Below are 13,586 nucleotides of genomic sequence, written 5' to 3'. Positions count from 1 at the left end.
AGCCGCTTGGCTCGGCGGCCACACTCCGCTGTATGGTAGAGATTCTAGCTCTGTTTTCCCGGGGGGGCGGGGGGGGGGGGCAGGTGGGGTGCAGGGGCCTCTAGGGGGCTTTCTGCTGCGCGTCCCTGAGATGATGGATGTGGGTTACGCTGCTCCGTTGCCCTTGAATACAATGAACACGCACAGTATGTCTCTGTGTTTACTTTGTGGAAAAGAAAACCAAAATAAGCCTGAGTCGTTCCTAAGCAATGAAAGCAAAATCCTGTGGGACTGGTACACGATGGAACACTGTGCAGCTGTGAAAAGAGGGATCTTACCCTTTGGGGCAGCACGGATGGACCTGGAGAGCATGCTGCTCAGTGGAATAGCCACACTGAGAAAGACACGGATCACATGACCTCACTCATCTGTGGCATCTAACGAACAGAGTGAACTGACCAACAAAGTAAGGCCCGCCGCCGGGAGGCAGGGAGCAGACTGACACACCTCCATGTGGGGTTGGGGGCGAGAAGAGAGAAACCGACGACCTTATATACGTATAGGCACAGCCCATGGACACGGGCCACAGGGGGTGAAGACCTGGGGGTGGGTAGGGGCTGGAAGGGGGGGGAAGGAGGAGAGATCTGTAACACTACCAACAATAAAAAATATTTTTTTTACAAAAGAGGAATGTAAAATCCCATCACTCTGTAGAGCCCTCCACGCCCCTGCATCGCCCACACTGTGGAGGCGGCAATGCCTGGAGTTCGGGCCCCGTGGCCATCCCCACCTCCACGGGCTCCCGCTAGAGACGGGGAGACAGACAGGACGAGCAGACCCCCCAGTCCCAGGCTGTGCCCCTCGGAAGCGGAGAAGACGATGCACTAAACGGGGGGCCACACGGCAGAGGGGCCGCTTGGCAACTACAACACACAGCCCTTCCCCGCACTGTCCCCTGCGCCGGCCACTGCTCCCCACTGAGGACCCTTCTCGTCACCAGGACGACGGCCTGGGTGGGAGTTCACGGCCTCTTTTCATGGATGGAAACAGAAGTTCTGAGGGTCGGACACCTTCTGGCGCCTGCACGGCTGGTACATGGGGACCCAGAGGGGTCTGTGTGCACCCCCCCGGGCAGTTTAAGTGGGACCCCCTCCCCACACAGGCTCATCCTGAGTCTCACCTCCACCTGCTCTCAGCCCCCAGGAGCCCCCGGCATCCAGGCTGAGGCCAATACAGGGGACACCAGGCGTGTTAGGGAGCAGGCCTTGTGTGAGGAAATGGCTGGCTGTGCCCCATGTCAGGGTCACCCAGGGGTGCAGCCTGTGCTTGCACAGCAGCCGTGGAGCAGGGACAGGACAACAGCCAGAATTCACAGCTGCAGACTGCTCAGGAGGGGGCCTGCTGCCTCGGGACGCGATGGAGCTCAGGGGCCACCAGGTTCCCGGCCAATAGCAGTTCTTCCCTTTGGTGTGAGTCACAGACGGGGAGTTCCACCCGGACCTGGAGGGGTCGCTTCAAAGGCCCGGCATGGCCGGAGGGGTGGGTAGCGGCAGGAGGCCCTGTAGACAAGTGGCTGGTGGCCCAGCCGTAGCCGCAGCCATAGTGGGACCCGCATCCACAGCCGGAGCCGCAGCCAGAGCCGCAGCCGCAGCCCCCGCAGGAGTTCCCGCAGTAGCTGCCGCACAGGGTGTGCGGGGGGGGGGGGGGGGGGGGGGATTCAGGGGAGGTGCACGGGGGGGGGGGGGGCGCTGAAGTCTGCGTGCCCCACTCTCCCAGGACCTGCATGTCCCTCCCGGCGGGCGGCTGCTCCCTCACGTGCTCTCCTCCCTCCTTTTACAAGTGTTTGCCCAACGTGAGCTCATCCGTGTCCGACGGCCTTGCTGGGAAGCCAGCGTTTATTGCTGCTCCCCTGGACGTGCCTCAGCCTCAAGCAAAGTCAAGACATTGCTAAGCACACGCGTGCGCACCCATCGTTTACCTCCCGTAATTGCGCGAAGAGGCCATGACACAGCACCTCACGGATACATGGGCCTGTGACTATGTTTACTACTTTGCTCTCTCAACGTCTGAGAATTGCCCATTAAACTCGAAGTTCTGCTGTTAACACCCTCTTTACGGTCGTCATCATCGTCTCCATCGTCACGTCACCTTGTTGTTTTTCTCCTTTCCTGGTATTTCGGGGAGGTTTTCACCCTAATCTCTCCTAAAGCACTTTTCACAGACTTGAGACCAGGAGTTAGTCTTTCAACATGTTTGTGTACATTCCCAGAAATGGCCTCTTTTTCTCCGAAGGAAAAGGTGTCCAGCCCCTACTTTTCTCGCCGAATTATGACATTTCCTCCTTTGGGGAGAAATGGGCGCTAAACTCCCGATGGGTAAATTATGTAAACGGCATTATTGATCATTTAGATAAGAAGGACCATCTTTGCCCAGAATCTCAATGTAGAGGGAAGAAAAGGCCGGGTTCGAGGATCCCTGCATCTGCCTGGGTTCAGTCCGGACGCAGGAACCACAGTGGTGACGTAGGGACAGTTTAACATAGAAATTATTAAGTCATGATACAAGAGTAACGGTAAGATGTAAGGAAACTGCCCGGCCGGCGGGCTCAGGGGCTGAGCATCGACCTATGAACCAGGAGGTCAGGGTTCGATTCCCGGTCAGGGCACAGGCCCGGGTTGTGGGCTCGATCCCCAGTGTGGGGCGTGCAGGAGGCAGCCGATCGATGATTCTCTCTCATCATTGATGCTTCTATATCTCTCCCTCTCCTTTCCTCTCTGACATCAATAAAAATATATTTTTAAAAAAGATATGAGGAAACTCTAAATGCCCTAAGGATGGGGAAAAATACTCGAGGAAGGAAAGCTTCGAAGGGGGGCTCTGCGGTAGCGGGGAAGTTGGCTGTGGGGTCCGTGGCTGAACACGCAGCGGGCAGCCGTGTGTGGAGCAGGCGGCGAGGAGCAGTGAGTGCTGCCTGAGCTACTTCCTAACCACCAGGCCATGGGATCGTCCTCAATTCATAACCTCCGTGTCTGCACCTGCCACATGGAAACAACTGCGTGTATTTAAAAGTCCGTCAAGGGAAAGACGGGGGGGGGGGCGGGGGGGGCGCATACTGATCTTACTCTCCGGTTTATTTCCCGTGTTTCCATCCAAGCATCCACATTCCCAAAGGAACAGCTTCTCAGATATCTGTATGCACTTGTATTGATCACACTCAATCTTTAAGTCTAATGTTTACATCCATGTTGCTGCGGTTGTGTGTGGGGGGGGTGTGTATATGTGTGTGTGTGTATATGTGCGTGTGTGTGTGTGTGTGTGTGTGTCTTAATTAACATTCTTCACGCTAACTTTTCAAAAGCCACCCACTCCCTCGGCGAATGACCGCCTGTGCGTGTGCCTGTCCTCGCTGCCCTGGCCGGAGGCACGTCGAACGGACACTTTTGTAGACACACAGAATCAAGCCGATGTCGCCAGCTGGCTTCGTGGCTCCTTGAGAGGCCCTGGAATCAGGAACGAGCATTGAAATGACAGGCACCGAACCACAGACACGCCTGCGGCCACGGGGAGACGTGCCCTGCCGCCCAAGGCCGTGGGCAGCCGTGCAGGGCACAGCCGTGGGGGGAGGCCTGAGCAGTGGCCGCGGAGACCCGGCAGAGAGGAGCGGAGCGTCCTTCCTCACAGCCTCCCCTCCGGCTGTCGCGCCCCTCGGACCTCCGGCACCCGAACCCCGAGAGCCGGGCGGCAGCCTCCCCAGTCCTCACACCGACACGGGTCACAGTCGGGCGTCCTCCCCGCCTCAGATGCTGAGTCTGATCTTCCCGTCTGAGACGGCGCCCGATGGCTTTTTAAACCAAACTTCACTTTTCAGAGCAGCTTTACAGTCACAACCAAACTGAGCAGAAAGCACAGAGGTGCCCGCCCCCTCCACCCCCCACTGCCCCCACAGCACAGCCCTCCCGTCAGTAACGCCTGCACCAGAGGGTCCACCTGGACCACTTCATGGGCGCGTGGCCCCTCTCCCGACGGTGACACCTTCTTCAGGGCGGTGCTGAGCTCTCCGGCCATGTTTGAGTTGGTGGCGGGTTCTCTTAGTGTTGAGTTTTGAGAGCTCTCTGCACATTCTGTCCTTCTTCTTCAGGAATGTCTTCGGCAAATATTTTCTCCCAGTTGGTGACTCGTCTTCTCGTTCTCTGGACGTGGTGGGTCACAGAGCAGGTGTTCTTGACGTTAATGAGGCCCAGCTGGCCCCTCCTCTCTTTCATGGGCCATGTCCCTGGTTTTGTATCAACAAGTCATCGCCAAACTCAATCATCTAGGTTTTCTCCTGCGCTGTCTTCCAGGAGGGTTGTGGTTTTGCCTTTTACCTTTAGGTCTGCGACCCATAGTGGGTTGATGGTGTGCAGGGTGCACGGTCTGTGTCCAAAGTCAATGTCTTTGTGGGTAGATGTCCAGTTGTTCCAGCCCCACTTGTTCTTTGCTTCTTTTTCAAAGAGCAGTTGACTCTCTTCGTGTGAATTATATGGGGTCTCTCTATTCAGCTTCACTGATCAATTATGTTTTTAATGTTTTCGCCAATACCACTCTGTCTTGCTGACTGCAGTTTAAAGTGAGACTTGAACTCGGGTAGTGTCAGTCCTCCAACTTTGTTCTGCATTGTTGGCTGTTTTCTGGCTCTTTGCCTCTCCATATAACATTTATAATCTTTTTGTCAATATTCAAAAAATAATTTGCTGGGGTTTCTATTGGGATTGCTTTTAATCTATAGGTAAAATAAGGAAGAAGCACTGACATCTTGACAATATTGAGTCTTGCTACCCATGAACGTGAAATAATATATTTTGTTCATTTTTTAGTTCTTCCTTCATTTCTTTCACAGAGTTCTGCAGTATTCCTCGTGTAGATCTTGTACATATGTTTAGACCTATATCAAAGTATTACATTTTGGGGACTGCTATTGTAAGTGGTATTATGCTTTAAACTTCAAATTCCATGCACTCTGTGTTGATATGTAGAAAAACAATGACTTTTATGTAGTAACCTTATATACTGCAACCTTGCTATATAATCTCTTATTAGTCCCAGAAGGGTTTTGTAGATTTATTTGGATTTTCTAAATAAACAATCCTGCCATGTGGAAAAAGACAGTTTTATTTCTTTTTTTTTTTCCTATCAGTTAATCTGTTTTTGTCATATTGCATCTCAAAGACTTCCAGAATGATGTTGAAAAAGCAATAGATAAGGAGGGCATCTTTGCCTTTTCCTATCTTAGCAGAGATGTCTCTGGCTTCTCACCACTAAATATGCTGTTAGCATCAGGGTTTTTGTAGAAATTCTTTATCAAATTGAGGGAGATTCTCTCTATTCCCAGTTACTGAAAGTTTTCATCATGAATGGGTTTTGGATTTTGTCAAATCCTTTTTCTGCCTCTATTGAAATGATTGTGTAATTTTTCTTCTTTAGGCTATTGATATGATGGGCTACATTAAGCAATTGATGAGGGTTGAACAAATCTTGCATAATTGGCACAAATCCCACTTGGTTATGACGTATAATTCATTTTATCTATTGTGGGATTCAAATTCATAATATTTTGTTGAGAGTTTCTACATCTACATTTATTCAAGATATTGGTCTGTGGTGGTTTTGTTTTTTGCAGTGTCTTTACCTGTTGTTGGTATTAAGGTAATGATGACCTCATAAAATGAGTTAGTAAGTATTCCTTTATTCTATCTCCTGGAGGTATTTGTGGGACATTGGTATAACTTATTTCTTAAGTTTTTTGTAGAATTTACCATTGAATTCATTCTGGTTTGATGCTTTCTGTTTTGGAATATTATTATTGACTCAATTTCCTTAATAGATATAGTCCCATTAAGATTTTATATTTCTTCTTGCAGCTTCGGTAGGCTACTTGATTTTTCATAGCAAGCAACTGTTTATTGGTTATTATAAAAGTGTAATTGTTATTTACTTTATTTACTTATTTATATGTTGGATAGCTACTTAAACTTTTGTCTTACTTCCCCACTAGAATATGCCCTCTTTGAATACAAAAATAATCATTCTTACTCAACATTGCATTAAAGCACATCACAGAAATCAAAGAAGACATGCATATATGAGGAGATATACCATGTTCATGGATTGGAAAACTCAATATTGTTAAGATGTCTATCCTACCCAAATTGATCTATATTCAACTCAGTCCCAAATGAATTCTCAGCACAATATATTTATGGATATTGACAAGCTAATTTTAATGTTTATATGGATACCAAAAACAACTAAAATAGCCAAAATAACTTGGAAAAGGAGTATCAGCATAGTCACATTACTTAATATCAAGATCTATTGCAACCCCGAAGTAAACCACCAGGCGGCATGGGTGAGAGAAGGGGCACATTGGTAGATGGAGGAGTAAACAGACCCAAGGAGGAGCTGAACAGTGGCTGCCTAACATGGCGGACGGGACGCAAATGCTAATCTCTGCGATGACTCCAGCAACAGAGACACAAATACTTGCAGGAACAAATGCCATTCGTTTATTGAAAACTGTAATTTTTTCAAACTACAGTGTACTTATTCCCGTGGATAATACATTGAATAGACACTAGAGAATAGAAAAACCAAAAATTGACATTTTGAACATAATCAGAATCAAATCTTCTGTCTTCGGGGTGCATAATGGATGCATTCATACTTCCTCAATAACAACAAGACTTTTATGTAATAACAGGAGGTGTCCAATCCTCACTGGAGTGTAGAGATGATGAATGGGGCATCATTCAGGGAAAAGCATTAATTTTCAATATTATGTTGGAGGCACAGGGTGTTCTAGGCGACGTTCTAGCAGCAAGAGGAATAGCATCGTCGGTAGCAGGATGGTCGGAAGGTGCAACAGCCACTGCCGTAGCCAGAGCCGTAGCCACAGCCGTAGCCAGATCCGTATCCACAGCCATATCTGGATCCATAGCCAGAGCCGTAGCCACAGCCATATTTGGATCCATATCCACAGCCGTAGCCAGATCCATAGCCACAGCCATATCTGGATCCATAGCCAGAGCTGTATCCACAGCCATAGCCAGAGCCACAGCCGTAGCCACAGCCCCCGTAGGAGTTCCCGTAGTAGTTGCAGCACATGCTGGCGGAGGGTGAAGGATGGGTTGAGGCGAAGAGGGACGTTTCTGAGTGTGAATGTCGCCTCCTCCCCTGGAAGCTTTATATCCGCCAGGTAGGGCCCGGGAATGCCATCTCGTCTGTGACTCACGCAGGAAACATTCACTTAACACCCGGTATGTGCAGGTCACTCCTGTCAGTGGATCATGAGAGGACTCGGTAGTTAACGACCATTAGTATAGAGTCTCTCACTCTTACTGGGAACCGTGTTTGTTTTGTGTCGCCTGGGCCTTGTCTTGAGCCAATGACACGTCTATAAGGTGAGTTTCTATCAATTATCCAGTTACCTGAACACATGATGCCAGCGATGCCTTTTAAACAACAAGGCTCCGGGCGGGCCGGGGAGTCTATGCTGGGAACGCAGCAATTCCAATGAGCTTGACCAGCTTAGGACACGCTGACTGCATCACAGGTCATCTCGCAGGGCCCACCGCTGCCCTCCAGACACTGCTCCCCCTCGCACAGCACAGAGCTCCTGTGCATCCAATCCGTGGCACAGTCTCGTCTGAGGATGTATTTTTACCCTGAGGGCCACTCCTCAGTACATTTTTATCAATTCAAGGTGGTCATTTACTTCAAACCAAAATAACACACACACACACACATATCCTCTATTGTAACTGTTGAATGTTTGTTAAATCACTAATTTCAGAGATTTTAACCTATTGGGTCACAAAGAAATTGTAAAAGTAGTAGGTCTCTTCTTATAATATGGAAACTGAGGCATCAAAAGGTGAGAAAACTCACTGAGTTCCACAGCTAACACGGCACCAAGGTCCAGTCTCTGTTCCTTTTTGTTCTGCAACATGAAGTCTCCCTTTCTGACCCCTGGAGGCCTGAGCACTCGCTGGGCCAGGAGCTCGTTGTCGCTAACGGTGACCTGTCCGTGGGTAAATCACTTTGTCATAGAGTCCCCAGTCACCTCCGAGTCTCTCATTCTTCCCGGGGACACTCTGGGTCCTGCATGAACTTTCCTTCAGTACCTTGTGCAGGAGCCAGAACCCTCAGGCATGGCTGAGGGTCACCCCCCCTCACCCCCAGTCTCCCTGTCCCTCCAGGGGTTTGTCTCTGACATCATCCCCGTGACTGGCCTCCTGACCCCTGTTGATGTGCAGACCTCACCCCCAGGTCACCCACGCCTCCTGGACCCCCCAGGACATGGAGAGGACCGCGAGGGGCCTGTCCTAGTGACCGCACAGGGGCAGCGCCCACCTGTGATCTCACAGGCCTCGTGGGTCTGGGGTCTGAGCTCAGCCTGACTGGCATCTCGGCTCCAATTCTCACAAGGTCACACCCATGGGGTCAGCCAGGACAAAGGGGAATCTGGTTGGTGTATCATTTAACTGGAGTTGCCCATTGGCAATATATTTTAGAGAGCGTCAGCCTGCGGACTGAAGGGTCCCAGGTTGGATTCCAGTCAAGGGTACATGCCCGGTTGCAGGTTCGATCCCCAGTGTGGGGCATGCAGGAGGCAGCCGATCCATGATTATCTCTCCTCATTGATGTTTCTCTCTCTCTCTCCTTCTCCCTTCCTCTCTGGAATAAAAATATATTAAATATAGATATACTAGTAGCCCGGTACACAAAATTTGTGCACATTAAAAGGGAATTAATTGCCCTAACTGGTTTGGCTCAGTGGATAGAGCGTTGGCCTGTGGACTCAAGGGTCCCAGGTTTGATTCTGGTCAAGGGCATGTACTTTGGTTGCGGGCACATCCCCAGTGGGGAGTGTGCAGGAGGCAGCTAATGGATGTTTCTCTCTCATCAATGTTTCTAACTCTCTATCCCTCTCCCTTCCTCTCTGTAAAAAATCAATAAAATATATTTTTTAAAAAGGGAATTAATTAGCAGAGATATTTTAATATTGCTATTTGCCCTTTTTCTATAATAGAAGTGTGAGAGATGAAAGGAAATTAGTAAAATATATATGAAAATAATATATAAATTTATTAATAAATAAACAGTAACAAAAGGAACTGATTCCATGAGGAAAAGGGCTCCCTCCTCCCTCCTGTCAGGGTCCGGGGTGCAGGAGAATGGGGTTCCTGGCTGGCAGGCCACTGACAGCAAGCTATCCAACAGCGGACTCTGTGAGGAATGGGGTTCCCTCCTTTCTACTGTCAGGGTCTGGTTTGAAGGTTGGCCATGCCCCCTGTGGGGCCAGACCCAGAGTTCTACCACGCCGTGGCCTCCACCTCAGCAACCCAGGACTGACTGCTGCTGGGCGCTCCTGGCGCTCTGAGGGTGGGTTCTTCCCTCAGGCCACATGGGAAACAGCTGGGGAGGGCGAAGCCCTTGGCAAAACGACCCAGGATTCAGTGGGTCCATGCTCCGAGGGCAGGTTCCTGCCTCAAACCCCGCCCTCACCAGAAACAGCTCCAGGAAACAGCTCAGGGGAGGGCACAGCCCCAAGACAACCCCTGCAGGACTGACTTCCTTCCGCTTGGTTGCTGCGGTTCAGGTCATGATGAACACCACCCATGGTTTTTATATAAGTAGATTTGTATTTTTGTATCTGAAATTCAAATGTATCCATCTTGTGTTTTGCCTGTCAGCCCTAAACATTCATAATCACAGAAGTAACATCCTATCATCACCTTTGCCAAGGTTAGAAGCAAGTTACAGGTCGCTCCCACCATAACGGGGAGGGACTCCAGGGAGGGGCTGTGTGCCCTCGGGGATCATCTTGGACTCTCATGCCTGCCCCTGAGCATTCACTCCTTCGGCACCACGAGCGATGGCACCTTCCAGGACAGGCGATGAGCTGCTGCCACCAGGCTCAGCACCTGGGCCCCTCCACGTGCTCCCTCCTCCTCCCTGCTCAGAGGCCATTTCTCTTCTGTGGTTGACCAGCTCCTGCCCATCGTGCATATTTCACCTGGAATGTTGTCCTTTCCCAGAACCATTCCTGACCTTCCTCTCCACTTACTCTTAGTCCCGCCTCCTAGTCGTTTCCGCCCCTGCATTTCCCAAGCACCCCTGTGTGTGACTGTCCCCTCACGTCCTGGTCTGCATGGCTGAGGGCTCCCTGCCTTTCCCCTGCTCCAGGAGCAGGGGTGACATAGGTCAGCCCTCCGTTCATGGCTCGTAAGGTGCAGCAGCCACAGCATAGTCACATTACTTAATATCATGATTTATTACAACCCTGAAGTAAACCACCCGTGTCAGAAGCTCGGGCCACGTGTGCTGAACGGGACGACGTGCTCCTCTCACTCACAGGAAGTGGTTCTATTTCTCCAGGGAGAGCTGTCAACTCCTCCTCTGCCCTTTCTCCTCCCAAGACAGCAGAGTCTCTCCGATCCCAGGGATCCTGGGAACGAGGGCCATTAAGCTGTGGCTTCAGCGCTTGAAGTCTTTGCAGGTCCCCCACGGAGATGGGATTTCTAACGTCAGAACAGCCGGAGAGACGGGCCTCCCTCCCGGATGTGAGAGCTCCCGGTTCTGTGTTTCCCTGGGACCAGCCTCGCCATCTGCCACCGGGCGACAAGCTCCGCTCCATTTCTCACCTGGGGCACCGGGCGCAGGGTGGGGGCAGAGCGGATGCAGAACACCGTTCACTCCACCCTCTCCCCTCAAACACCCTCGTGGTGGGGACCCTGCCTGGGCCCAGACACACCCAGTGAGGACGCCCCTGACGAGGGCATCGTCCTCATCGCAGGGGGTCGGGGACGAGAGAGAGCTCTGCGTGAAGGTTGTGTGTCCCATCGTCCTCCCCGCCCACTCAGAGTGCAGACAGACAGACACACTGCAAAGCTGGCTGCCTTTCGGTCTGTAGCTGGGCAGACGCCCTGATGCCCGCACCCAACGTGCTGAGAATACAGACCTTTCAGAGATCATCTTCTCTAGGTTTCCTCCCTGCGATAAGGTCGGACAGGTCCCCCTTCGCCGAGTCCCCGATGCTCACCTGTCCCCTCCCATGACCTGCCCACACCCAGACCCTGGCTCCCCTGGCCGGTCTCCCGGTCACTCTCACACAAACTCATGAGCCTCTGTGGGAAGCATGCCAGGGTCCCCGGATAGTCCGGGCCAAGGGGAGCACAGAGCCTTGCTGTCAGGACACCGGAATGGCCAAGGCTGCTCGGGGCAGGAGCCTCATCGGGTGCCCGAGGCCACGAGGCCACCAACGGGAGCGAGGGCACGGCAGACTGTGCCCTTCTCTGCCGATAGGATGGCCGTCGCTGTGGGCAGCTGGCCTTCCTGTCTAAGGAGTCATGTCCAGGCTCCTGACCGGAGGAGTGTGTGTGTGAGGAATTCTGCCAGAGAGAGAGCAGCCGGGCAGAGGAGAGAGAGCTCAGAAAAGAGAGGGGAGAGGCGCAGAGAATGTAGCTCCTGTGTGTGCAGGAGGGGAGCTCAGGCGGAGCTGAGAGCTGGGACTGCTCTGTCGTAAGGCTGAGCTCACGGAGAGCTCAGGGACAGCTGCCATGTTCCCCAGCCAGGGAGGGGCAGGGAGGGGCAGGGTGCCGGAGGAGCTGCTGAGCCGGAGCTCAGGTGCCGCCACAATGTGAGGCAGCGAGTCTGGGGCAGCATGCAGCTGCTCAGTTCACAGCTGTGGGCACAGCGATGGAGCTGCTGGGTGGGGAGAGGTGCATGTTCACCAGCGCGTCTGCTGCCTGCATGGACTTTGCTGTAAAGAACCGTTTCGTCTTGACGGCCATGTGGCCACCGGCTTCTGCCATCAAGACTCATCCTCCTTCACTCGCAGCCTCTCCGGCTTCTCCGTCTGCCCCGCCGCCAAGAAGGGACCGCTGTCTCTGACGCCTGGCGCCTGGAGCTGGTGAGCAGGGGATGAAGCAGGAACTTGGACTAAGTTTCCAGCCGTCGGTACAGGGGGCAGGGTTCGAGCAGGAACCAGCCCTGAGTGTTGGGGAGAACTGAGGAGAACACATGGACTCAGAGAGCCCAGAGCAGCCTCCCGTCTCCCCTCCTGCCCACTCCTCACCTTTAGCGTTTTCTCAAAGCAGGTTTCCTGAAGCACACACGTATGTGAGTGTGTGTGTGTGTGTGTGTGTACGCACGTGTGTACGTGTGTGTACGTGTGTGTGTGCATGTGCGTGTGCACACACATGCATTACTGGGTTACTGAGTAATGTGGAGAGACATGGACAGACCCAGGGTCATGGGACACACATGCTCAAGAACAAACCCTGAGGAAAATGAAGTAACAACACAATATGCAGCCAAGAAGCAGCCACCTTTTCCGAGATGAAACCCAGACGCGTCAGACTCCATGTGTGCCAGACACCGACCACAGGGATGGAAGACACGCAGCTGGGGTAACAGCGGGCCCTGGGCGGGCCCTCCCTGAGGAGGTTGCGGAGACAGAAGATAAAGAAGTGAGTTTGCCCGACACAGAGGATCACAGCTGTGTTAGGACCAACGACACGTGTTTATTCGGAAAGTGCCACAACATGGAAGCACCAGGCGGGTGGGTGGGCCTGCATGTGGTCTCCGAGCAACACCAGGCCCTCCACCTGCGGGAGCGTCACGGAGGGACTGGGGCCCCTGAGAGCACCCAGACCTTCAGGGCGACCCCGTCTCCTTCAGCCTTGGACCACCCTCTGCTCAGTGGGTGGTGAGACACAAGCAGAGATGCCCAGAGAGATCGCTTCCGGGGAAAAGGTGAGGGGCAGGTGCATCCTAGCAGCAAGAATAGCATCTTCTGTAGACAAACGGGTGGTACCCACAGCAGCCAGAGCCGCTTCCACAGCCATAGCCATAGCCAGATCCATAGCCACAGCCGTAGCCAGAGCCGTAGCCAGATCCATAGCCACAGCCGTAGCCAGATCCATAGCCACAGCCGTAGCCAGATCCATAGCCACAGCCGTAGCCAGATCCATAGCCACAGCCATAGCCAGATCCATAGCCACAGCCGTAGCCACAGGAGTTGCCATAGTAACGGCCACACATGTTGTCAGGAGGAGAGAGCTCGGCTGTGCTTGGGGAGGTGGTTCTGGGGTGTGAGCTTCCCACTTCCCTGGCCTTTATGTCCCGTCAGGAGCCGGCACACATGCCATTCCTCCCTGACTTAGCCAACAGCATTCCAACAACTGCACGCTACGCGCCAGGCACGCTGACAGTCCAGCCGCTTTGCTTGGGATGAGCTCATTACTTCGGAGACGGGTTTTGTGAAAGAGCATCATTCCCATTTGCTTTGTCTCCATGAGGCCCCGGACAGACCGGATGGAGCCCTTGGAAGGCACAGCCCTGGCGAGCTGCTTCGATGGAGCAGCCTTTCCACCGAAGGTCCAAGAGGCCCAAGGGGCAGGGAGAGAACCTGTTTGTTCGGGTCTTCAAATCCCCACCGCTCCCCGGAAATGTGTAAGCCGTTTAACTCACTTCTTTATTTTCTCTAAATACTTTCTAGTTTTATTTTTACAGCCCCAGCTGAACCATAGCAATCAGCAAGAAGATGCCTGTAAATTAGCGATAGA

At 52.4% G+C, this 13,586-nt stretch overlaps 2 protein-coding genes across 2 annotated transcripts; both read right to left on the bottom strand.

The window, feature by feature from the left end:
• Positions 1-6,662: 6,662 nt before the first annotated feature.
• LOC118675397 (keratin-associated protein 21-1-like) lies at positions 6,663-7,119 on the bottom strand. The gene has a single exon (XM_036348050.1). It carries the CDS (start codon positions 7,117-7,119, stop codon positions 6,826-6,828), a length of 294 nt encoding a protein of 97 aa, XP_036203943.1. The 3' UTR covers positions 6,663-6,825.
• Positions 7,120-12,792: 5,673 nt separating this feature from the next.
• Positions 12,793-13,062, bottom strand: LOC118675963 (keratin-associated protein 6-2-like). Its single transcript, XM_036349058.1, has one exon. The coding sequence runs from the start codon at positions 13,060-13,062 to the stop codon at positions 12,793-12,795; it is 270 nt and encodes an 89-aa protein (XP_036204951.1).
• Positions 13,063-13,586: the final 524 nt, after the last annotated feature.

This window comes from Myotis myotis, unplaced genomic scaffold, assembly GCF_014108235.1.
Source record: "Myotis myotis isolate mMyoMyo1 unplaced genomic scaffold, mMyoMyo1.p scaffold_m19_p_2, whole genome shotgun sequence".
NCBI classification, from domain to species: Eukaryota; Metazoa; Chordata; class Mammalia; order Chiroptera; family Vespertilionidae; genus Myotis; species Myotis myotis.
This window is presented reverse-complemented; position numbering and strand designations above follow the sequence as displayed.